This window comes from Carassius carassius, chromosome 29, assembly GCF_963082965.1.
Source record: "Carassius carassius chromosome 29, fCarCar2.1, whole genome shotgun sequence".
Lineage (NCBI taxonomy): Eukaryota > Metazoa > Chordata > Actinopteri > Cypriniformes > Cyprinidae > Carassius > Carassius carassius.
The window spans coordinates 14,676,439-14,700,622 of record NC_081783.1 but is presented as its reverse complement, the minus strand read 5'-3'; the positions used below and the strand labels follow the sequence as shown (position 1 = coordinate 14,700,622).

The 24,184-nt window shown below is 38.4% G+C and overlaps 1 protein-coding gene across 2 annotated transcripts in view; it reads left to right on the top strand.

The window, feature by feature from the left end:
- The window catches only part of fstl5 (follistatin-like 5), a 130,301-nt gene that overhangs the window by 14,929 nt on the left and 91,188 nt on the right, over positions 1 to 24,184 (top strand). The window contains exons 2-3 of one of the 2 annotated variants that reach the window (XM_059515998.1): positions 3,302 to 3,437; positions 11,018 to 11,048. In XM_059515998.1, the coding sequence (XP_059371981.1) occupies positions 3,302 to 3,437; positions 11,018 to 11,048 (167 nt within the window). Of the gene's footprint in view, positions 1 to 3,301; positions 3,438 to 11,014; positions 11,049 to 24,184 lie in introns of both variants that reach the window. The other variant, XM_059515997.1, reaches the window with a different exon arrangement.

Genomic DNA, 24,184 nt, shown 5'->3' with positions numbered 1-24,184 from the left:
TGTGCTCCTGTACACAGAAAGTGCAATGTTTCACTGTTACAATTTGCTGAGAACATAATATGGCAGCTTTCAGGGGTGTAGGAACAATTATGAATATTAATAAGGTGACTGCCTCATGAATATTAATAAGATAGCATAATATTCGTCAGCTAACTGATTTGCAGAAAAGCAAGTAAAAGGATGCCAATTCAATAAGGAAAATAAAAACAGGTGACAGAGGTTCAGCTTTCTCTTATATCACAGATCATAATTTGATCCAAAAATCGCATAGGTATAAGCATAACAGACTATAGAATGAAAGCAGCCTGATAATGTAAAGAAAGTAACTTTTGAAAAAAGACAGGCTTTTTTTCTATCTGACCCTTTGTGTATGCCTTGTTTCATGATGAATGTTAAAAGATTCACCCAGGCTGGTCAGTTTAGTTTGATTTTGAAAAGACCATTTCGAATGAATACATTTTTGCACAAATAATGCCAACACATAAAGGTTGTTTTTTTCTTCTTCTTACTCCCCAAAGCAAACAGCTGTATGTACAGTAAGTGGTAATAGAATGTTGTGTTATTGTTGTAGCTGCCAGCCATGAAACTCAGTAACCAGACCTTTGGGACGGCTGCACAGATTTAAGCGAACAATGAAATAGGTCTGTTCTGTATTTCTTGAACTTGTGTCCACGCTATTTTTTTGTATCATACAGTGTGTAATCCAAGTATTTATGCATGTTTTGCAACCTGCAGAAGGACCTTCCTGTTGGAGGTGACAGTGATGTTGCTGGTCAATATGTAGGCCAGATGTTTTAGCTCCCTAAGGAAGTGGAGATTTTGTCTAATGCCTTTTTTTTTTTTTTTTTTTGTTACAAGAGTCGATGTTTGTGTCTTTCCACAACATCCTGATGGAAATGTGACTGAAATCTGTGTGGGATTCTAAGTAATTAAATACATAAATGAATAAATAAATACATTTTGTAGTTATTAAGCTACTTTGGAAACTACTTTGGCGAGCTTGATAATCTGGCATAGTCAATATGTTTTAGATGATCCACCACGCTTCAAGTACAATTTATTGCAGAGGGCAGCATAAATTGCAACTACAAACACTATTAAAAAACACATTTAAAATTTTACAAAAATTATTATTCTAGTTTTATTTTTATTTATTTACTTTTTTCTTTTTTTTTTTACAATATATTGTTTATATCTTTTATCTATATCTCTTTTTCTTTCTATACTGTCATTTTTGTAGTTGATAAGTCAGTTTGGAATCTTTGGCAACCTTGGTATTCTAGTATGTTCTAATATGTTTTGAATGACCAAAAATTAGGTACACATAATTGTAGAAGGTGGCATAAATCATAACTAGAATCGTAAAATGATAGTATTTTTGGATAACCAATAATTTAGTACACTTTATTGTAGAAAGCGGCATAAATCGTAACTGCAAAGACAAATGTCTGCGATGACAGTGTTGCCAACACAGCATTATTACTCTAGTCTGCCAGAGCATGGGGGTGTAGCGAAAGATGGAAATAGAGAATGGTTCAGAAGATCATGCTCTGAATACATGGCAGCACTGATCAGTAAACAAGCACTACTGCTACGACTGTGGGCAAGTACAGTACAGTTTGGATGCAATAGAAGACACTCGTATCGCTCTGCCTGCTGGGAGACTGTCACATGATGATCTATTGGGAACACTATGAGTGATAGACATCCCTCATTTGAAAGTCAATGCCAAGACACTTGGCATAGATGTGGCGTTGACGATTTATGGCCACCTGATGAAGTTAAGATGACTGTCCCTATAGGTGGTTGTACAACGTTCAATCTTCCTTCTTCATGCGCTCTCTCTCTTTGGCATACAGACGGCATGAAATATGACAGTCATGCATGCCGAGATTGAAATAAAAGCACAGATGGGTAGCACAGGTTTTCATCAAGTGTGCTTGCTCATTTCTTGGACCAGTCATCCACCTGACTTCAAACTGATGATGTGAAATATGGACTGTCTTGCTTTGTTCGAAAATCCAATGCCATGTCATTCTAAACTATTGTTTCCATTCCAAAGTCCTGAACTCCTGCAGGACATCATTCTCACGCAGTGATTATCCTGGGGCCTGTGATGAAGGGGGCCTCGGAGTACATGCATTTATTTTATGTTTATGAATTGTGTTTGTTGCTTCATTGCTTTCTCTGACAGAACCACTCGTGGAACTCCATGGGCCAAAGTTTTTGCATTGAAATACTGCAGAAGTGGCACTTTTGTGTTTTGTGAATCCAAATATATTTTGAGTGAAGTCACCTTTATTTACATAGAGCTTTATAAAATACATATTGTTTCAAAGCAGCTTGACAGCAGTAATCCTAATATAACAAAATCAATTGTGCAAACTTCATCAAATAACTTTTTTTTTCTAATCACTGTTATATTGATAATTTATTTATTTATTTATTTATTTATTTTAAGCAATTTTATTATATTTGAATTTATATATTTTAATTAGTTTTGTATCATGAGTTTACTTTAATCACTTGTATTTATGAATTATGTTAATATATTAATATTTTAGTGATAATTAAATTGTTTATTTCTTTAAATCTAATTTTGTCAATTCTATTGATCTATTTATTTGTTTAATTTATTCAAAATTGTATTAATTTATTTTTGTTAATTTTATCTGTTTTTATTTATTTATTTAAATTTTGGATTATTATTTTTTTTTATCTGCTTTTATTAACTTTTTTATAGCATCTTTACCAGTTTAGTTAGTTAGTTAGTTAGTTAGTTAGTTAGTTAGTTAGTTAGTTAGTTAGTTAGTTAGTTAGTTTAATCATATATATTATTCACTTATTTGTAGGATTGTTTGTTTTTATAAACACTGTTTTTCTCCAAGGACACACTATTGCTCTCTAAACCCCAGTCTGAAAACCACTTATAAAGGGGAAGAAAAAGTCTCATATCAGTACTGAATCTAAACGCTACCTTGATATGAATGCCTGACTTAAAAAGGACTGTAATCAAATGCAGCATGGAAATATATTGATCCTTTTTCTTAGCTTTATCTTTATTTCCTCATGGTGCTCATTATTCCTTAATTGATTCAAAGTAGATTTAATCTTGCCATTGAGTGTGGGCTTCTTATTGAAAGCATTAGTTTAAACCCACAGTAGATCGGCATCCTTTGTCTGCTCTAATTCGCTGAGCTGTGATGCATTGTTTGTTTCAAAATGCTTTAAATGCTCCGCTTGACTTAACCTACATGGGGTGTTGTTTATTTGTGTATTCATGTCTTTTATTTTATTACAGGAGGGTAATGAGAGGCTCCAGGAGATGGTGGGCAGCTGTCCTGCTCTGGGGGACAGCGCTGATTGCAGAGGCACGTCCCGGCAAAGAAGGATTTACCCCGAGGGCGTATCGACCTCTCGTCAGATTCCGCCACAAGGTATCAATCTTTCCGATTTCATTAGCCATCACTTTACAAGAGGAGACTTCTGTGTAGCCGGTTATGATGCTAATTAGTATGGAAATCCGCATCACATTGAGTGCTTTGGTTTGACTATTGACACTGGACAATTCATTACTTTTCATCCGCTTCTGAGCCGAATATCAGAGATGTGCAGTGGCGGACTGGGAGAGTAAATCAGGCCGGGAATTTGACTCCACCCCAGACCACCCAATTCATGTGTCCTCCAGACTGCTAAACTCTTTGGCTCTTTCAGTTGTTTGAATTGGGTTATTCTTAAAAAATAAATCAAAGTATCAAGGCATACACTGTCTCTATCATCTTTTCTTAATCCCCCTCTCTCTCACTCTGCACATTGAGTTTCTATGCAAATAAGCACTTTCAATAATCTATATTAATTATGCAGCCATCAATTGTATGTTCCAATGATCACAGTCCTACTACTGATGACCTTATAAATCATAAAAGCACATATTGTTCTTAGAGAAGCCAGCATGTTCAGTTTTGCTTATAGCTTAAACTTTACTTGAAGGTTTCCTGCTCTGACTCAAAAGCTGAGCTGTCCACCCTCTCTTGTTCAAAGCAGGAGCATTAGCAGCACTAGTGCTACTGTTGCTTCCTTTGTCACCTTCAAAACAAATAAGCATTGTACACTAGGCTACATATTGTAGGCTAGAAATGGAAAATCAATGTCTGGTCAATTTTGGCACTAAATAAATACTGTATCCCCATATGTAAAACAGTGTGCCATTAAGATGCTCTTTTAAAACATCTATCATTATATACATTTGTAATATATATATATATATATATATTAGGGATGTAACAGTATGCAAAAATCACGGTTCGTTTCGTACCTCGGTTTTAAAGTCACGGTTCGGTTCATTTTCGGTACAGTAAGGGAAATAAATGCAAACATTAAACTGCAGGTTGTTTATTACTAGAAACTTTTTTTTAACAATTTGTTTAAACTTTTTTAAAATACTTTTTAATAAAATATATATAAAATAAAAAAAGAATAAGAAATAAAATACTGCTGCAAAGTTCTGCACTAAATAAAATACTCTCAGTCTCAAACCAATATCATATAATAAAATATAATGAAAAATAAAAAATAAATAACCAGAGGTGGGTAGAGTACCCAAAAACTGTATTCAAGTAAAAGTAAAAGTACTTCTAGAAATATTTACTCAAGTAAAAGTAAAAGTACTAGTCTTGAATAGTTACTTGAGTAAGAGTAAAAGAGTATCGGATAAAAAATCTACTCAAGTAGTTAGTTACTAGTTACTTTGGGTCATATATACTGAGCCTATTTTTATTTAGATCAGTGGTTTTCAACCTGTGGGGTTTTCAATACCTGATGGTATTGTAGGTGGGCCGCCAATTACTAATAAAATAAATAATAATATATTTCATATATATAATTAAATGACAAAAAATAAATATTAAACTGTAACTATGCTTCCACTATTGGAGCTTGCTGATTGGTTTAAGAATAAACCGCCAATTTATCTTAGATATTTTTGCTGCATATGCTACAGAACAACAAATTCAAACATGCATAAATGCTGTCAACATGTTCCCTGACTGCTTGCTCCACTGACTGTCTACCCACTGCCGAGCTCTGCCTGGATCTGGTTTTCCCGTTTTGCTGAGCGGTGCCAGTCCGAGTTATTTTCTGTTCATTGCCAGTTCATTCTAGGGCTGTGCGATTAATAGAAATCGTCATAAAATAACGATTTGAGCCTGCGCGATTTCTAAATCGCTTTATAGCAAGATTTTCCGCGGCTCTGACCTCCCGCATTATGCTATCTGATCCAATCAGAATGCAGCGCCTACTGCGAGAACAGAACAGACTGGGCATATGCCTAACTCCAGGTTCACACACTGTCTGCGATGCGCCTTTTTTCTGAGCTCATGTTAACGGATCAGAGCGTTCACACTGCACGAGGTAAAAGGCTTTAAATAAAAACATGCGAAAAAAGTGCGAGACTTCCGCCACTTAATATGTTCGTTTGGAAACACGAAAATGTACTTATGTTCCGCATACAAAATATTGCATTCGGTCATTCGGCACACACGTGCACCATACCGAAAGCCCTGTACCGAAACGGTCCAGTATGAATACACGTACCGTTACACCCCTAATATATATATATATTAGTATAGTATAAGTATTAGTATATATATATATATATATATATAGATTTTTTCTATTGTAAGTCGCTTTGAATGAAAGCGTCTGTTTGCCAAATGATTATCTAAATATTAGGGTGGAACAGTTCAACTTTTTCACAGTTCAGTTTGTTTCACGGTTTTAGAGTGACAGTTTCGGTACCGTTGTATGTGCTATGTTTATGGAAAAACTATACTTAAAAAAAAAAAAATATATATATATATATATATATATATATAAAATCAAGAATATTCTAACTACAAGCAACAGCACAAATAAATACAATAGAGTAAAGATACAAATTAAAATAAACTGACTTTCAGGGTTTTTTTAGGTAGGTCTTGCATTAGTTTTTAGGTACAGAAATTAAAGTAATCAAATATAAAACAGCATTGCATTTTTGGACTATAAATTAAAGATTATTCTTTATCAAAGTAAAAAAAAGCTTTTTAATCAAGAGCAGTGAGTGATTTCTTTGCTGTTGCTGTTCGATTAATATAAAGACTGGCACTTTAAAAGAATGCACTGATACAGTGTTCGTATTAGTATTGAACAAGAGTGAATGATTTGTAGAGGTTTTTTTTTTTTCATCGCTGATGTTGTAATGTCTGGGAATCCAGAATGCGCTTCCATCAACAGAAACATAAATTAGCTGAACCCTGTTTGTTTTACGTGTTATTTATAGTAAACCATATTACAGATGCTACATCAGATTTAAGTTGAACAGCGGTCCCAGCGCGTGCCGAACCGTGTGTGCTAAACTGAACGGTTCGGTTTTTTCAGTGAACCGTCCCATCCCTAAATATAAATGTAATTCTGACCGAACTGCTCCCTTACTGGCGAACATGGCTGGGATTTTGCAGCAACTTGCTGTGTCTGTGGCCAGGGCTTTTCTCATTTATATAAGTTCCGTCTCTGCTCCTCCTTTGCGTTTACGCTCCATTTTTTTTTTTGCGCGCGATTTTCTAAGATAAAGCCTGCCTCTGGATATAGCCAATTAGGCAGTGTTTCGCTGATGTTTGGTCATGTGGTGGTGTCATTTTCACTCCGCGATTGCCTGATTCGTAGATTCATAAAACCGTCAATTAATTCGCAGTTGCATAACAGCCTATTGCACGTCAGCCTGATCGACTGCACAGCGGCAGCCGACAGGCCAGAATGACCGTCAGGCCACCGGGAAATGTCCCGGTGCTCCCGATGGCCAGTCTGCCCCTGGAGATGCGTAATAATATTTATATTAAAAAGTGTTGGATGTTTCGCTCTGGACATTTTCGAACTGCAGGCGAAAACTCCTGCTGCGCTGACATCATGATGAAACAGCGCAGCGTGGTTGTGTAATTGAATGTTTATTGACTGCGCGTTGCAGTGAGCTTTGTGGAAACACACACAGTCAGATAGCAGCAATTGATGTGTAATGCAGCTCTAACAAGCTCCACTGCTTTTCTCTCCTCTTTTTCCCTCATAATCTCCACAAGTGAACGTTCATATTATGTAACAGATCAATTAAACTCTGGGAGGGAGGGCACTGGCTGACAAAACAGGGACCCATGGGAACACTTTCCTTTTATATCCGAATAAAGTACTGAGCAAGGGGTCACAAAAATCGTCCCTTTAAAACACTCGATTGCATTTTTATGTCACATTCGATTTTGTTCATACTATCGGGTAGGTTTAGGTGTAGTGTAGAAGGTATGTTATTTTAAACCATCATGAAGCATTAGTTATAGCTCGATATACTGGTGCATCTCAGTAAATTAGAATATTGTGGAAAAGTTAATTTATTTCATAACTCAAATTGTGAAACTTGTGTATTAAATAAATGCAATGCACACAGACTGAAGTAGTTTAAGTCTTTGGTTCTTTTAATTGTTATGATTTTGGCTCACATTTAACAAGATGCTTTTTTCAAGATGCTGGTTTCATTTTCCAGCAAAATTTGGCACCTGCCCACACTGCCAAACGCACCAAACGTTGGTCAAATGACCATGGTGTTGGTGTGCTTGACTGGCCAGCAAACTCACCAGACCTGAACCCCATAGAGAATCTATGGGGTATTATCAAGAGGAAAATGAGAAACAAGACACCAAAAAATGCAGATGAGCTGCAGGCCACTATCAAAGAAACCTGGGCTTCCATACCACCTCAGCAGTGCCACAAACTGATCACCTCCATGCCACGCCGAATTGAGGCAGTAATTTAAGCAAAAGGATCTCCTACCAAGTATTGAGTACATGTACAGTAAATTAACGTACTTTCCAGAAGGCCAACAATTCACTAAATTAATTTTTATTACTATTATTGGTCTTATGAAGTATTCTAATTTGTTGTTTTTTCTAATTTTGTTAAATGTGAGCCAAAAACATCACAATTAAAAGAACCAAAGACTTAAACTACTTCAGTCTGTGTGCAGTTAATTCATTTAATACCAGAGTTTTACAATTTGAGTTGAATTACTGAAATAAATGAATTTTTCCCCGACCTTCTAATTTATTGAGATACACATGTATAATGTGTTTCTCGTAACTGCTTGCCTTTAATGAAATTGCCTTTGGAGAGCATCTTGCATTCTTTGCATCTCTTGCAATACAGCTCACAAACATTGTTGGTTTGTTTTGATTTTTTTATTTTTTTTGCTGGTATATCCAAAGGGACAAGCACTTCAATAAAAACGTTGAAACTGGCGTATTTTCCTCATGTGTTGTTACCTAGCTACAGTAAACGTCTGCCTTTAGGGAATTACTGTTGGAGGTGACGTAATTATACTATCATCCAGACCCACAGAAACAATGTGTAAAGAACCAAGCAATTCAACCAAATGTGAAAATAACTTGAGAGGAAAAGCACATGCTGGCTTTTTGACATCTAGACGTCTAAACTGTTATCATTTCATCAATTTATCAATTAGTATTGTCATGTTATCAAAAAATTCCACTTATGCATGTGGTTTGGTGTTAATTATTAGATCATTAGAATTTGACAGATGGCATAGGCAGATACGCAGTGTTTTATAAATGATCTCCAAACTGGTTCCTGTGATTTGTTTATTTCTTGTGTGTGACTGATACTAGAGGGTTAATAGAAACAGGTCAGCAAGTAAAATTTATTTGTCTTATGTGCTGTGCCATTTAGGTCTGATTTATTTACTGTGACTTTTAGAAATTATTGGGAAACTTTTCACATTACCAATGGGGGGGGGGGGGAAGAGAGTTTATTTTTATTTTTAAACATTAAATGTAGGCAACTCTAAAAATAGTGGAGCGCACTCTTAATGTGACCCGGTAATACAAGTAGCAAATCACTACTACCGTTGTGGTTACAAATGTGGTTGAAGTGTACAGTTAACCTAATGACTCTGTCATTAATTATCTGAAGGTAACCTTGAACATCCAAGTTCGCTCAAGTATCAGTGTTGTTTGCTAATGCTCACAAGCCTCTCATGTAGACATTCAATAAAGCTGGAAATTGTGAATGAAGATGCCCTTCTCTCTGTTCCCTCTGTAATAAATGCTAATGCTGTCACATACATCAGAAGGCCTACTGTAGATAGTTGAAATGTACACTGTGGTAAACAAATAGTAACCACATTTCCTGCAATAACTTCCTTATCAGACCACAATGTGTGAAAAATCCATTAAGTACAAAGCACAAACAACATCCAGTCTCAGAGAAGAATGCATTTAATGGCAGAAAGGCCAGAAAAAATATATATTTCTTATAATTATTATTACGTTTAGTGGTCATATTATATATGAATCCTATATCAAGGTTCATTTTGAGTCATTCCAGAGTTTTTTCCAACAATGTGAATCCATAAAGATGACTGGCAACGGATGTAGCAAGCCTGCGTTTCAAATAGGGGAGGTGTGTTGGGCGAGGTTTGCAGGCTTGAGCCTGTTTTTCTGGCACGGGTACAGAGATAAGCAGTGACCCCATTAGCTTTCCCTCAACTCAGCCTGCTTCAATCATCATGAGTAATTCAGCTTATAGTACGAAGCTTTGTCCTGCTCTGCAAAAGCCAATCTCTTGTCAAAGCCAAAGGTTTAATTCACCGTAGCCCCACCCTTCCTGTACCTCCACTCAGATTATGGCAAATATTTTGCTCCGCCAACACATTTAGACCAATCGAAAAACTAGTTGCTTGAGTGACAGATGGCACACGTGTAAGATAAAGCAAGAGGCCTGGGTTTCATAGCCATGATTTCAATTATGTAGTTCAGTTGCGTAATTGATTCCAGGAAGATAATCTATTCACCGAGCCACAAAAGTCTTCGGAGCTGAATGAATGAGCTGTTACTCTGAACTAAATGCTCTCTCAGCTTTTGCAGCAATGTGAGTTTAAAATAACATGAATGAATAACAATGCAGAGCAATTATACTCCTTCCTTGATATGCTGAATGAAAAAAAAAAATGTTGGTTATAGGCACCATTTTAAAGATGCTGTGGTGAAACTGTCTCTGATATTGGCATAGGAAGGGGAGGGGCTTGCAGCAAGTTTGTTTTAATTTTGGACAGACTGGACAAATGACTTGAAAGTCTTTGGAAAACAAAGAGAGAAAGCCGGAAATTTGCTGCTTCATGGTAATCTCAATTAAAATCTCAACAATTATCCATCTTCTAGATATCCAAATCATTGTGTAAATCTGTTTATACCAAGACCAATTACTGATAGATTTACTGATCACTGATTTATTTTGCCACCATTTGTGTTTATAGACATTGTAATTCATGAACAATTTAAAAGCATCAAAGTATACAGTATATAACTTAGTGGCGGCTTAGAACACTTTATGTACAACTTTCATTGTATGGAAAAGAGCAACTCATTATGTAAATGTTCAATTCTCATGAGTAAACGCTGACCAAGTTTTCATTTTTGGGTCAGCTATTACTTTTGAGATTCTGGCTTAGAATTTTGTTACACTTTTTTGTTTTATTTTCATCCTGTGACACTGTTGTATTTCATCCTTAGAGGCAAAATGACAGCTAACATTAACATTTCCCATTTGTCTCTTGAATGGTGGAATACGGCATCCTTTAACCTTTAGAAATAGACTCGTTGAGAGACTGTCGTACTCTGCCTGGTCTGAATGAATGAATCATTTAACTCAGACTGACAAATATTTCAGGGACCAACATTTTGAAAGAATATTTAGACTTTGCTATGGCAATATGGCATAGGAAGCATCTATATCATACTTTTAAAGAAAGAGAGGAGCAGATTGTTGTAATTTTCTCTAAAAGATTATCAGCATCAGATGTATTTGGGGTGTGTAAGCCATCCAATATCCAGTATGTGGACGTCTGTGGCCAGGACACTATTGATTTACTGTACTGTGAATGTATTGTAAGTTTTGTTTTTCTCTCTGTTCTTTTTTCCAGCAGGATGGGATCTCAGAGAGCTTACGGATTAAAGGTATGTACAAACCCTACTTCTCTCTCATTTCCTTTTACACAAACAAATATTAATAAACTAAAAGGTCCAATCAATGTCTTATTGGGATGTTCCATGCTAGTGTTGTGGTATTTTTAAGTATTTTCTTTCGAGGATTTTTGAATTGATAATATCTCAGGTAAGCATGAGATATTTATTAACAATGTTAACAATATATATCCGATGAACTCAGAATGTATGAGGCATACTGAACACATACTGGCTTTTATATGCCTGGATTTATGCAAGATTGAGGAAGAACTGAGGTTTTGTTGGTATTTTGAACCAGAGATTGTGTATTAATTCACTCTTAATAAAAGAATTTACCATTAGACAGTTCCTTATATAAAAAATATTACTCTTATCTTAATTAAATCATCTCACCTAGAGTGCCAAATGACTGCAACTGTTGCCCCTGAACAAAAAAATGGTGGTGCATAGTGGCAGTATTTATATTGAATTCATGTTTATTTTTGTGGAGCAATATTGCGTACTCAAGCGGGCCATATCTAGCCACATTAATTATCATGCTAGCAAACCGTCTGTGGTTTAAGGTGTAAATCACATGTTGGCTATTGCCCAGCAGTCATCTGTAATTAAGATGGCACAAGATTTAGCCAGAAGATGCCAAGAACCTACAGAGAGCCCTGAGATGTGAAAAATCCATCTCTCTCCTCAGACTCCATGTGAGGTGATATCCTACCATAAATTTTTATCTCAGGTCAGCTCAAAGGTGCTTGTGTTAGCAGCTACTTTGGCTACAGGTAACATAATCAGACTTTAATAGAGAAACAGACTGTATTACTGCAGAAGGTCAAAGCTGAGCTGGCAATGTGATAAAAGACAGGATCTTACTTTTCTACAGCTGTTCAATCATGCTCTCTGTTTTTGTCTTCTTTGACTTTTAAATTGAAATAAAACTGATCCTTTTTACTTTATTAATGCATGTTTTTGATATTATTGTGAGTGTTAATCTCTGATTGTTATTTAAAATGTTCTTAATAATTTGAATTGAAGTCTCTCTTCCTCTAAAACAACGTTAGGCCACTGTTGGATAATGATGGCCAACAGCCTAAAAGATAATTAGTCAGTGTTTTTTTTTTAGTTTAGATGGAGAAAATCAAGTCTAGCCCCCTATTTTTCTAATAATTTAAGTAAAATGGGTTGCAAACAAGAATTCACTATGACTTTTATGCTTAGTACACTGTAAAACAAAGGCTATTTTGAAGTTGTAATTTCAACAAAGATTACTGAAGTAGGTTTTACAAGAAAACATTAGTCTTTCTACTTCCAAATTTCACATTTAATTAATTGTCACTTGCCATGATTAATTTATTTGTAAACTTTACAGCAGTTTCTGAATTTACTAGAATATTTTGAGTAAAATTCTAAATGCTGCACCAATTTATTTTCCAATGTACATACGCTTTGGACTCATTAAAAATCTTCATAATCCAAACAAAAAGGGATACTCATTATCCTAACAAAATGCACCAAATAGTCTTTTCTTTTTCACATTACTCAATTAAGAAAACCAGTGTGGAAATGCTTGGGTGCCTTGTTCCGCACTCTACTTAAGATTCTGTCTGGAAATTATTTTTTGAAGGGCTGTTTCAATTATTTATTAATCATTTGAATTATTCAGTCTAATTACTCCATGTTTAAGTGGATTAAATTCTGACTTAGGTATATTACCTTAATGGAGGTTTTGGAAGATTCCTCCTGCTACTGCCTGAAAGGTGTTTGATGAAGCTGATTAAATTCTTCTGATGAAGCTCATCTATTTAATAATTATTTCACCTTTTGAAGTATATTAAGCCTTTGTGGAGAATACATTCAGTACATTCAAGACAAATGTTGCCTGCTTTGTAAATTCAAAGTGCAGACAGCACATGAAATATAGCTGGAAAGAATACGAAGCCAACTGAAATTGGCTCTCAGAATTTGGAAAAGAGTAAAACTAAGACAGCATGTACAAGCGCATAGCAGAATGCCCTGTAATTGGAATCTTAAATGAAGTGGCTGGCATTTCCACAGTTCCATGTAGCTGAACACAAAATATCTTACTACTGAGGGTAAAATTACATCTTTTTTGGGTTGAAGAATAGCTTTTTGTGTAATAGTATGAAAATTTGAGGTAATGTATTAGGACCACCAGCCACTCTACACTATTTTTCATGCCCAGCTCTCAAAGCATGCAGGCAGGTTCTATACTTTATACACAAAAGCTTTCAAAGGCAAAAGCTTTCCAGATTTTTTTTAAATACGAACACGACAGGGTTTGCCCATTGAGCTCTTAGCATGCACAAAAGCAGGCCCGGTCCCCCGATTCTAGCTTTCTCTATACTGTTTCAACTTTGTCATTACAATTCAATTTAATAATGTGCACACAGGGATGCCTCTTTGGCCTGCAGTTGATGAAACATTTTGAAATGCTAAAAGCTTTAACTCTAAATTGTATGTTAATCCTGAAATCTCTTTAGCGTCTTTGGGATTCCTTTCCACTTTTTGAGAGGGAACATTGCATTGTGTCTGGTGAGAATAGAGAGTGGTGCTAGACTTACTGCCTGGCTGCAGTAATTTTTCTTAGACAGATTTACTTTTGGGCAACTGCCCACCATTCGACTAGCTATTGAACATCCCCTTTGTACTTGTTCATGTGCGATCACTAAATATAATTGAATTCTATTTATTTTCAAATTTTGCTAAATGTTGTTTTGTTTAATATGCCTAAAGAAGAGAGAAAGAATGTATTATGGAATTGAATGCATGATGGAAGATTCAGTAAAATTCTAAGCTCAGTACAAGTTAAGCTCAGTCAATAACATTTCTGTCAGGACCACTATCGTCAAAGATGATTGACACTTAGCTTGCAGTTTGGATTGGCAGTATGGTTCTGTTTTGGGCAAAAGCTCCCTGCCCATCCATGCAGGCTGTCATGAATGAGCAGGGAGAGCAATAAGCCCTGTAGGCTGAAGAGAATTTAACCAAATGTAGCAGATATGTAGAATATGGGGAAAAGCAGAAAGCCAAGTACTGACTGTCATGAAAGGAGGAGCTGGGGATGGAGGAGGGTAATTTGCTTCTGAGCAAGCGATAAAGCAAATGAATAATACTGAACAGACCTTACATAGGAATGCCATGATAGGCATTGTATTATAGATAGGCGTGGATCAGCTGAGAGTCAGCTGATGCAAGCTTGACTCACGTGACCAGCCAGAACTAGTGCTACGCTTGATTTGTGGCATGATGTTGATTATCACAAATTTCAGCTTGGCTCACCTTTTCTTTGAAAAAAGCAAAAATCTAGATTAGAAAAAGCCATTTAACAATGGAAATTGATAGGGTCAATATGTAGATGTTAAAATACTGTTAAATAACAGTACCTCTCATATAAAGACGTTTTAATCAAAGAGTTACTAAGTACTTTTATAAATTATAAGCTTTTTACCAAAATGTGATCTCATTCAGTTCCATTGTAAGCTCCACACTGTAACCTCACTTTTTGCTTCTTTTAAGAAAATAGAAATGAGTCAAAACTATATTATGCAGTAGGTAATCTTCATTATGGTACAAATGCTGTTAAAAACTGCAGACAGTGTGGTAAAAGTCTGAGCACTGCAACTTCTCAAATTGGTATTTGACCATTAAGACATTTAATTTAATTCCAGAATAGGCTCTCAACCCAGTAGGAAAAGTTAATATTGAATTTCATGAATATTCATAAACAGAAAAGCCAATGAAGCGGGAGGGTGTCTAATATCAACAACGGGTTTTCCACATAGAAGGTAATAAATCTGAAAAGACTCATAAGGGAGATGAACGCTTCCGTTGTTGCTCTTAACAGATGTTGTCTCGGCGACACTGAGAGAACAACAACATGCTGAGAGAGTTTCTAAAAGCCCCACTTTAGCAGTTCTTATAGCCCATCTACAATCCATTACCATAATGCTAATAAGTTATTTAATGCTTATTTAGCATTCAGCTAAAAACATAAATAATTCTCCTGAAAAGTATAAATAAGACTATTTCAGACAAAGTGAAATTGATTTGTTTGTGTATTAATTTAATTAGTTTAATCTTATTATATTTGTTTTTAGATTTGTTTACACTGTTTTTCATTCATATACCCCCTAGAACTCCTATGTGTCCCCTGCTCTTTTGAAATGCCCTAAAAGACAACTATAGATATGATGCATATGCTGATAGCTGAATTGCTCAATGGCAAAGAAATAACTTAATGCTATATAAATAAGCAGAGGGAGGTTTCTGTAGCGTGTACAATTACTGAAGTGTGGTGCTGCCTAATAAATAGTGTAACTCAGTGGGACTAAATGACAGCTGCATTTTAATGGGGTCTAAGTCCCCTCACTGTACAGATCAGATTCCACCTCCTGAGCTTCAATTGATCTTGTAACCAGTGACTTTGCCACTGTGCTGCTTCCTATTGAACACTGTAGCTACTGCTTTATAGGAACTAGTCTATAACTGCATCCGCATCTGGCCAGTCATTAGCTGTAGGGTGCCTTTACGCCTATGCTCAGTGTGTAATTTCTTAAAGTTCAGGTAAAAGTCGATTGCACTTAATTTGCATTTAAACAGTCATTAGATCTTTATAGTTCCTTAGTAAAAAATATTTTTTTTCATAGCAGATCTTCTGAGACTGATTGGAGATAAACAATGTTGCCATCTAATGGTCAGTCGTTTGCTCACTGATGGATCTAGATATTATTATGGAAGGTGTGATATGAGGTCAAAAGATCTCATACTGTACTTTGGAATCTTGCTATAGTTTGCTATAATAGAAGACAAAGTACTGAAACTAAGCTATTTATTTATTTGACATATTTGGTAATATAATTCATATTTTGCATAATATTTGTTTGATTTATACATAAATTATGTATGTAAATATATGTATTTAATTATTTATTTAACATTTGTGTATATTTATGTAACAATGTACAAAATATAAAGGTGAGTATAATATAACATCTCTTATTGGATATAATTCCTGCGCTGTCCATGCTTTCACATACACATTGAAACCTTCACTATGTTGACTTTTAGTTTAACTCAATCTCAAAATTAAAAAGATGAAAAAGAGTTCAGCATTTGTTGCTAAGAAAAGCTTATTCTTTTTGAGGCACAGAATGTTGCTTGCATTGGGTAAATGGGATTAAAGGCCTCTGCAAGAAAACTTTATTGAATGCTTCATTTCTACATGAAAAAGCTTCCTGTTGAATCACTGGAATATACCAGCATTATGACGTAAGCATTACAACACCATTTTTATATTGAAAATATTTTATTGTCTAAAGTAAATCACTTAAAAGCTCCTGAGTGATTGTAAATTTGTTGACAAAAAAGTGAAATGCTTTACTTGGAGCATTTTTAGCAGTTTATTGACGGGCTAAAAGCAATTACCCCCGATTGATTTTTGAGTGTAGAACTGTGAATATTTCCTAGTAAATTCAGTAGTGTACCATATATTTGTCCGGCCTGTGTTCCTGTCTTGTGTTGTGTTTTCCTCCCTAACATGCTCCATGTTCATTGTATGTCGATGTTTGATGTCATTGCTAATCCTGTCCTGATTAATTGTTAATTTGATCCCAGGTTTGTTTCCTTAACTACAGTACCCCGTGTATTTAAGTTCGAGTCTGTGCAGTCTGTCTTTGTCCGGAACTGTACGTCTACCCCTCATCTTACATGTGAGTGCCTGTTCCATGTAGTTCCTTAATTAGTGAAATAAAGACTACTGAATGTTAATCCTCTTCAGCTCCGCACTCCTTCGTCTCCTTGTCTCTACCACAGTAGGCAAAGCGTGACAGAATTCCAGACCTAAACAGAAAGTAAGCGGCGCCCCTTCTCCCTGTTTTGTTTTCATTTTTTGAAAAGTCTTTTGTTTTCCCATTCCCAAGCCCGCCGGCTGCCGCAACGTCAACCCCGCTGGCCACCCTATTCAACCATAACCAAAAATGGAGTATGAGGCAAAAAGCATTGCTTTCGGCCCTCATCCCCTCATCCTCGCTCCAGTGTCAGCTCCAGCCCCAGAGCTTGCTCCAGTGTTTGCTCCAGCACAGTTTCCTCCAGTGTCAGCTCTGTTCCCTAAACAGATTTAAGAGATGGCACTAGCCCCAGACCAGCGTCAAAAAAGAGCTGGTCTGGGGAAAAAAAGATGAAAAAGAATTCAGCATTTGTTGCTTTAAAAAGCTTATTCTTTTTGAGGCACAGAATGTTGCTTGCATTGGGTAAATGTGATTAAAGGCCTCTGCAAGGAAACTTTATTGAATGCTTCATTTCTACATGAAAAAGCTTCCTGTTGAATCAGACCAGCATCAAGAAAGAGCTGCAGTTCCAACTTCCAGCCCATGGAGGGCTCCTGTTCGCGAGTTTAGCACACGGAGGGCTACTGTTCCTGAGTTTATCTCAAGAAGGGCTCCCCTTCCTGAATTATGGCCGGAGAGTTTTGCAGTCCCTATGTCTAGCCCAGAGGGGTGTTATAGGGTTCGGGGTTGGGGCTGGGGTCATGACCTCAGAGGCTGCGCCACCATGGCCTCCTGAACTGTCTGCTCCGTCATGGCTGCCCAAGCTTCGTGCTCCACCATGGCCTCCTGAACTGTCTGCTCCACAATGGCTCGCCGAACTGCCAGATCCGCCAGGGGTCCTGGAACCCTTCGATGTTGTGAGGCACGAAAACACGCCTTCCAGGAGGAGGGAGGAATGTCAGGCCAGTGTTCCAGCCTTGTGTTGTGTTTTCCACTCCCGTGTGCTCCATGTTCATTTTATGCCCATATTTGGTTTCCTTCCTGTTCCTGTCCTAATTGATTGTTTATTTGATCCCAGGTGTTTTTCCCTAATTTTCCTATGTATTTAAGTTCTAGTTTCTACAGTCTGTCTTTGTCCGGAAATGTGCTTACGTTCCACAGTAAGCAAAGCGTGACAATATTATTTGTCATAAATATTCAGAGATTAACATTTCCTTGAATATAGCTTTCAAGCTTTTCAGTTAAAATGACTATAAATAGTATTTGTGAACTTTAATATAAAGGGATAGTTTCCCCCAAAATTTTTATTCTGTCAATGTAAATTATTCAAACCTGTATGAATGAGTTTCTTCTGCAGAACAAAAAAGAAGATATTTTGAACAATGTGGGTAACTGAACAGTTTATGGTCCCTACTAACTTATTTTTATTATGTTTCCACCCTGACTGTAGAAGTGAATAGAGACCATCAACCGTTCGGTTAGAAAGAAACTCTAAAGGTTTAGAACTACATAAAGGTGAGTAAATGGCGACAGAATTTACATTTTTGGATGAAAAAATCCCCTTTATGGGTCAGATTATTAGGGTCAAACTTTGAAGCGCTTCATAATGCAGTGATATTTGCATTTATTAATAACTGAAATAAGTATTCATGAAGTAACACTCTTTCTGTGTTTATTGTCCAACTAAGGCTTCTCGTCGCAGTCTGTTGATGGTGTACTGTAGCTGCTCTCGTTCCATTCAACAGATTTATTAGAGCTGATGTCAGGTAATAAAGGAAAATAAAATAATAAATGAGAAATAATGCCACAACTGATTCAAACTGACGCGTCTCGGGAGAAGCAGATCGCAGATCATTAAGCCTGAGATGCTGCAGTGTCTCGCTTTAATTTAGCCAGTACTGATATGTGAATTGTTGTGCTTAGTGATTGTACAGCAGCATGTTTAATGAATGAAATCCCGGGAGCACATCAAACTTTCTGTTTTCCACCTCTCCCATAGCAAAGCTTTCTATAAATACGGCTCCCCTCAGCCAGGTGCTTGTTAATACAACCCCCAGAGTGATGAGAAGCCGTCGTTTTGTGATTATCTCATTCTGCATTCCAGCAACGACTCCGGGAGAGATTTGGTTTGTTTAAAGGAATCGCAGAGTAGTTGGTAAAGAGATGGCAGATGGATGAGTTATGCCAGGCAGGTGAGCTCAGCATGTTTCTATGTGATCTTTCATGAGGAGTTTGAAGCATTGTTTGAAGGCTGTTTATCCGGATGTGTTTCCTCTGTTTTGGAGCAGCAGAGTCCACAGAGGCTTCTTAAAGGGCTGCAGCGAGCTGAGCTGAAAGCAGCCGAGTGTTGTTTACTGCATTACCCAGAGTCCCTAAGGACCGGCTTCTATGCTGGAAAACATCAGATGGCATGGGACTCGCACCTTTGGTGGTGACAAGAGAATGAAACGATGACACAGTGTTAAGAGGAAAAAGACAAAACCCATGTGTTTAAACAAAGGCTATGAAAGTTTGGCGTGTCACCACTCATGCAAGCGCTGCGGTGTCAGTGTTTAGTTGAAAGACTTTACACAAAACACTTTACTAAAAACACTTTAATGCCAAATTCACTGAAAGAAACTAAAGTGAGTTTTTTTTTTTTTTTCTTTGACCAACATGATTAATCTTAATGTTTAGGCTGTATTCAGGCTATATACAGTATATCAAAAGGTAAAAGTCATAAAAAGTAGGTGCCCAGTGGCTATATCCATTTTCTTTATTGTTTGAGCCTGTGAATGAAACAAATAAATTGCATTATTATTTTTGGTCCCTAAGGCACAAAACTAAAACACATCCCTGACAACAGCATACTGTATGTTGTCATTGATATCTTGTGTACTTGTTACATTTAAAACTGTCTTAAATTTTAACATGATTATTGTTGTAGTCTGGTAATGTATAAGGAAAACTTTGTATGTATGCACATATATACACACACACACATATATATATATATATATATATATATATATATATATATATATATATATATATATATATGCTGTATATGGGAGACGTTACAGGTACTGTGCTCGCAGCATGTGCTCTTAAATCGCATGCACAAAGGCACCGGCGTGCACTGTAGTCTGTATCTTTTCATATCAAAGTGCAAAATAAACAACGTGCATGCAATGTTGTGGTCAGTTAAGTCATGAAGTTACCAAAAAAGGGATTAAAGCCGCCTTAAAACTGTGCATGCATGTAATATATTTTATATGAGTGACATTTAAGAACATGTCTCTGAAATGGCTTTCAAAACTTTCCTGGAGCAGCCCAGCAATGTCTCACTCATCTAACACTCCTTTATTTAACTCATCAGCTCATTAATATAGACTTTGAGACCTGAAGTGGGTCAGAAAAGGTAAAAAGAGTTGGGAAAATATGATGAAAATATGATGCGTGTCGGATCCTCTTCACGTTCAGCAGGGGCAGCTCTTAAAGAAATAGCAGCCAAAACAATCTAATAGCCAGCTGCTATGATGTCTATTAATCAAAAAAAAAAAAAAAAAGGCAAAAAATTACTTGTATAACTTTAAGGATTCATCAATATTTAATTTAGAATTTAGTGTTTGATAACCTCAGTTTCAATTTCTGTATATTTCTGCTGAAGGGGACAGGTAAATATGACATTTATTATATGGGGTTTTGGTTTTAAAGTCTAATGAATCTTACAATTTGATAACTCTCAATTATACTGTAATGTTGAGAACCTATAGTCAATGATTAAATATTGGTGGGGGTGGGGGCCATTTTAAAGAGAAATCAGTACTGGTACCATTGATAATGGCCTTCAGTCAAAAAAAAAACAAAATAAAAAAGATGCCATTAAACAAATATAAAAAATATATGCTGCCTGTGTTGTTTGTACATCATTTTGAAGATTGAATGTGAAATTATTGCAAAATAAAAGTATATTTAAAAACTTTAAGTTCCTCTTCAGGAACGAGACGCTGCGTCAAGAACTTTGGGGAAACGCCTTTGGCAAGATCAACTCTAAATATTGTGTGCAATCTGTTCAATGGAAGGGCGTGACATCACAGGCTGGGTGACGTAGAGACCAGGAAGCTATAAATGCACCTATGAGTCTTATTTATTGTTGTCTGTCCCAATAAACAACATAATGCCAAAGAGCAAGGCAAAGGCACGACATTTGAAGGGCGATTCCAGATCGCGCTATAGATTGTGTGTTCCTCCCTACCCACGCTACATCACGGGTGGGGATATAAACAGTTTATGCGTGGTTTGCCTGGGATTGAAGCACGCTGAGTCGGCTCTCGAGGGAGCCGACTGTCCAGCCGACGTGGACGCTTCGATCCCAGAGGGCTCTCTTAGAGGAGGGAGCCTTTGCCAGCGTTCGTCACGATACCGGTCCCGCTTTCGCCGAGGCGGAGAGGTGCCGGCATTCGTTGGGTTCGCAGATCGATCTGATGGAGGGAATGGAGACGGGCACGTCCTTATCTCCTACCTTACCCATCAGATCTGCCCGATTCCTGGGTTCGGAAGCCCAAACTTCGGTTCTTCCCCCCGAGCATCGGGCTTGACGTTCTGCCTTTCTTTCTCCGAGGAGATTGACATGGAGGGCGTCGGCGAGCTTGTAGTTGCACAAACATAAAGTTGCATAAGCTCCAGTATACAACAAACAGTGTTATGCCTAACATTATATGGGCAGCGTAAATGAGCAGCTATTTAATCTCCGAGGGGATTAATATTGTTTGTGTGACTAAGCTATTCGTGCGCTGTCGAGGCAACGCATGTATTACATCATTTTCAGTTTTGATGTGAATTTTTCCATACCCGACCACTTGTCTGGTTGTTTAAACTCCATTTAATAAGGAGGAGTTAGTTCGGCTTCCAGCAAGCACTGCTCTCAGTTATTTCCGCCTGTGAGCGTAGCGGAGTCCGGGTTTTACGGCCGGTATTTCATAGTTCCAATGAAGGATGGGGGGTTGCATCCGATCATAGACTTACGTCATCTAACCTCTCAGTAATGTCACTGAAGTTCAAAATGCTCACTGTCAAACAGGTTGTAGCTCAAATCAGATCCGAGGACTGGTTTGTCACAATAGATCTCAAAGACGCATACTTCCATATATCCATCCTTCCACAACACAGGAAGTTTCGGAGGTTCGCTTTCTGGGGCAAAGCCCACCAATATCGAGTACTTCCCTTTGGCCTTGCACTCTCACCTCGCATGTTCATGAAATGTGTAGATGCGACTCTGGTTCCCCTCCGTATGCAGGGCATCCGCATTCTGAACTATATCCACGATTGGTTGATTTTAGCTCAATCAGAGCAGATGGCAGTACAACATCGAGATGTCGTTCTCGCACATATGGGGGAGCTGGGTTTGAGACTGAACGCCAAGAAGAGTGTACTTTCTCCAGTTCAGAGAACCACCTATCTAGGCATATGTTAGGGCTTATGGCAGCTGTGTCCAATGTGATACCTTTTGGCCTCCTGCACATGAGACCCCTACAGTGGTGGCTCAAGACCAAGGGATTTTCCCCGAGGGGGAATCCATTACGAACTATCAAGGTCACACGGCGATGCCTTCGTGCCTTAGACATGTGGAAGAAACCTTGGTTCTTGAATCAGGGCCCGGTGCTGGGAGCTCTTGGTCGCCGTGTAACGCTAGCGACAGACGCGTCCCTCACCGGTTAGGGTGCGGTCATGAGTGGCCACCCTGCCCGCGGTCTGTGGAGCGGTCGCCATCTGACATGACATACCAGTTATCTAGAGATGCTAGCTGTGCATCGAGCATTGAAATATTTCCTCCCAGACCTGAGAGGTCACCATGTGTTGGTGCGCACCGACAATACATTGGCGATCTCTTATATCAGTCACCAGAGAGATCTGCATTCGCGCCCCTTGTACAAGCTGGCACACCAGATACTTCTGTGGTCCCAGGAAAAACTCCTCTCGTTCAGAGCAGTGTATATTCTTGGGAGATTGACTGTAGGAGCAGACATACTGTTGAGACAGGGGCCGAGGCCCGGGGGGCTTCATCCCGAGGTGGTGAAGTAGATATGGAGAGTTTTTGGACCTCTTTGCGACTCAAGAGACATCTCAATGTCCCCTCTGTTTCTCTCTAGTTTATCCAGCTCCTCTGGGACTGGACGCTATGGTACGGACCAGGCTGAGGCTTTGTCTGTACGCCTTTCCCCCTATCGCTCTGCTTCCGGGAGTTCTGGCGAGAGTACGCCGGGACGGGGTCCGTCTTCTATTAGTAGCCCCGTTCTGGCCAGGCCCAGTATGGCTCGCAGATCTGATCTCTCTCCTCGACGGCTCTCCATGGACAGATCTACTCTCTCAGGCGCAGGGTAAAATAATTCACCCTCGCCCGGAGTTGTGGAAGTTGTGGGTGTGGCCCCTGAGGGGGCACAGCTCATAGCTTCCGGTCTCTCAATCGAGGTTGCTGAGACCCCCCTCTCCAATCCAGAGCTCCCTCTATGAGGAAACTGTACGCCCTGAGGTTGAAACTCTTCTCCTCATGGTGCAGAGACCGCCAGCTTGACCCTGTTAACTGCCCAGTTGGTACAGTTCTAGAGTTTCTACAAGCTAGGCTCTCTGCGGGGTTAACTCACTCCACCTTAAAGGTGTACGTGGCGGCCATAGCTGCTTACCACGTCCCTTTCAATGGTCAGTCAATGGGTAGACACCCCCTAGTTACACGTTTCCTCCACGGTGCACTGAGGCTGAGACCTCCAGTACGGTCCCGTATTCCCCTGTGGACCTGGTTGTGGTGTTAGAGGCTCTCTGTAAAGCTCCATTCGAGCCAATACAAGATATATCAGATGGACATCTGACCCTTAAGACTGCCCTGTTACTGGCTATTACTTCTCTAAAGAGAGTTGGAGACCTTCAGGCCCCCTCGGTGGCCCCTAACTACTTAGACTTTGCCCCTGGTATGGCCAAAGTATTCTTATACCCTCGAGCGGGTTATGTTCCTAAAGTTCCCTCTGTTACGCCACAGCCTATAGTACTGCAGGCCTTCTGCCCTCCTCCCTTTCGGGAGCCAGACCAGGAGAAGCTAAATTGTATGTGTCCAGTGTGAGCACTGGATGCATACGTCCACAGAGTTGCCCTGTGGAGAAAATCTGACCAAATTGCTTGTTTGCTACGGTCCTCCTAAAAAGGGTTCCCCTGCCTCTAAGCAGAACCTTAGTCGTTGGATAGTCGAGGCTATCAACGTCTCCTATGAGTCCTCTGGTCTTCCCCTTCCTTTTGGGAGCCAAGTCTTACTCTACTCGGGGTATGGCTGCCTCTAAGGCCTTTCTAGCAGGTGTGTCCCTCTTGGACATCTGCAACGCT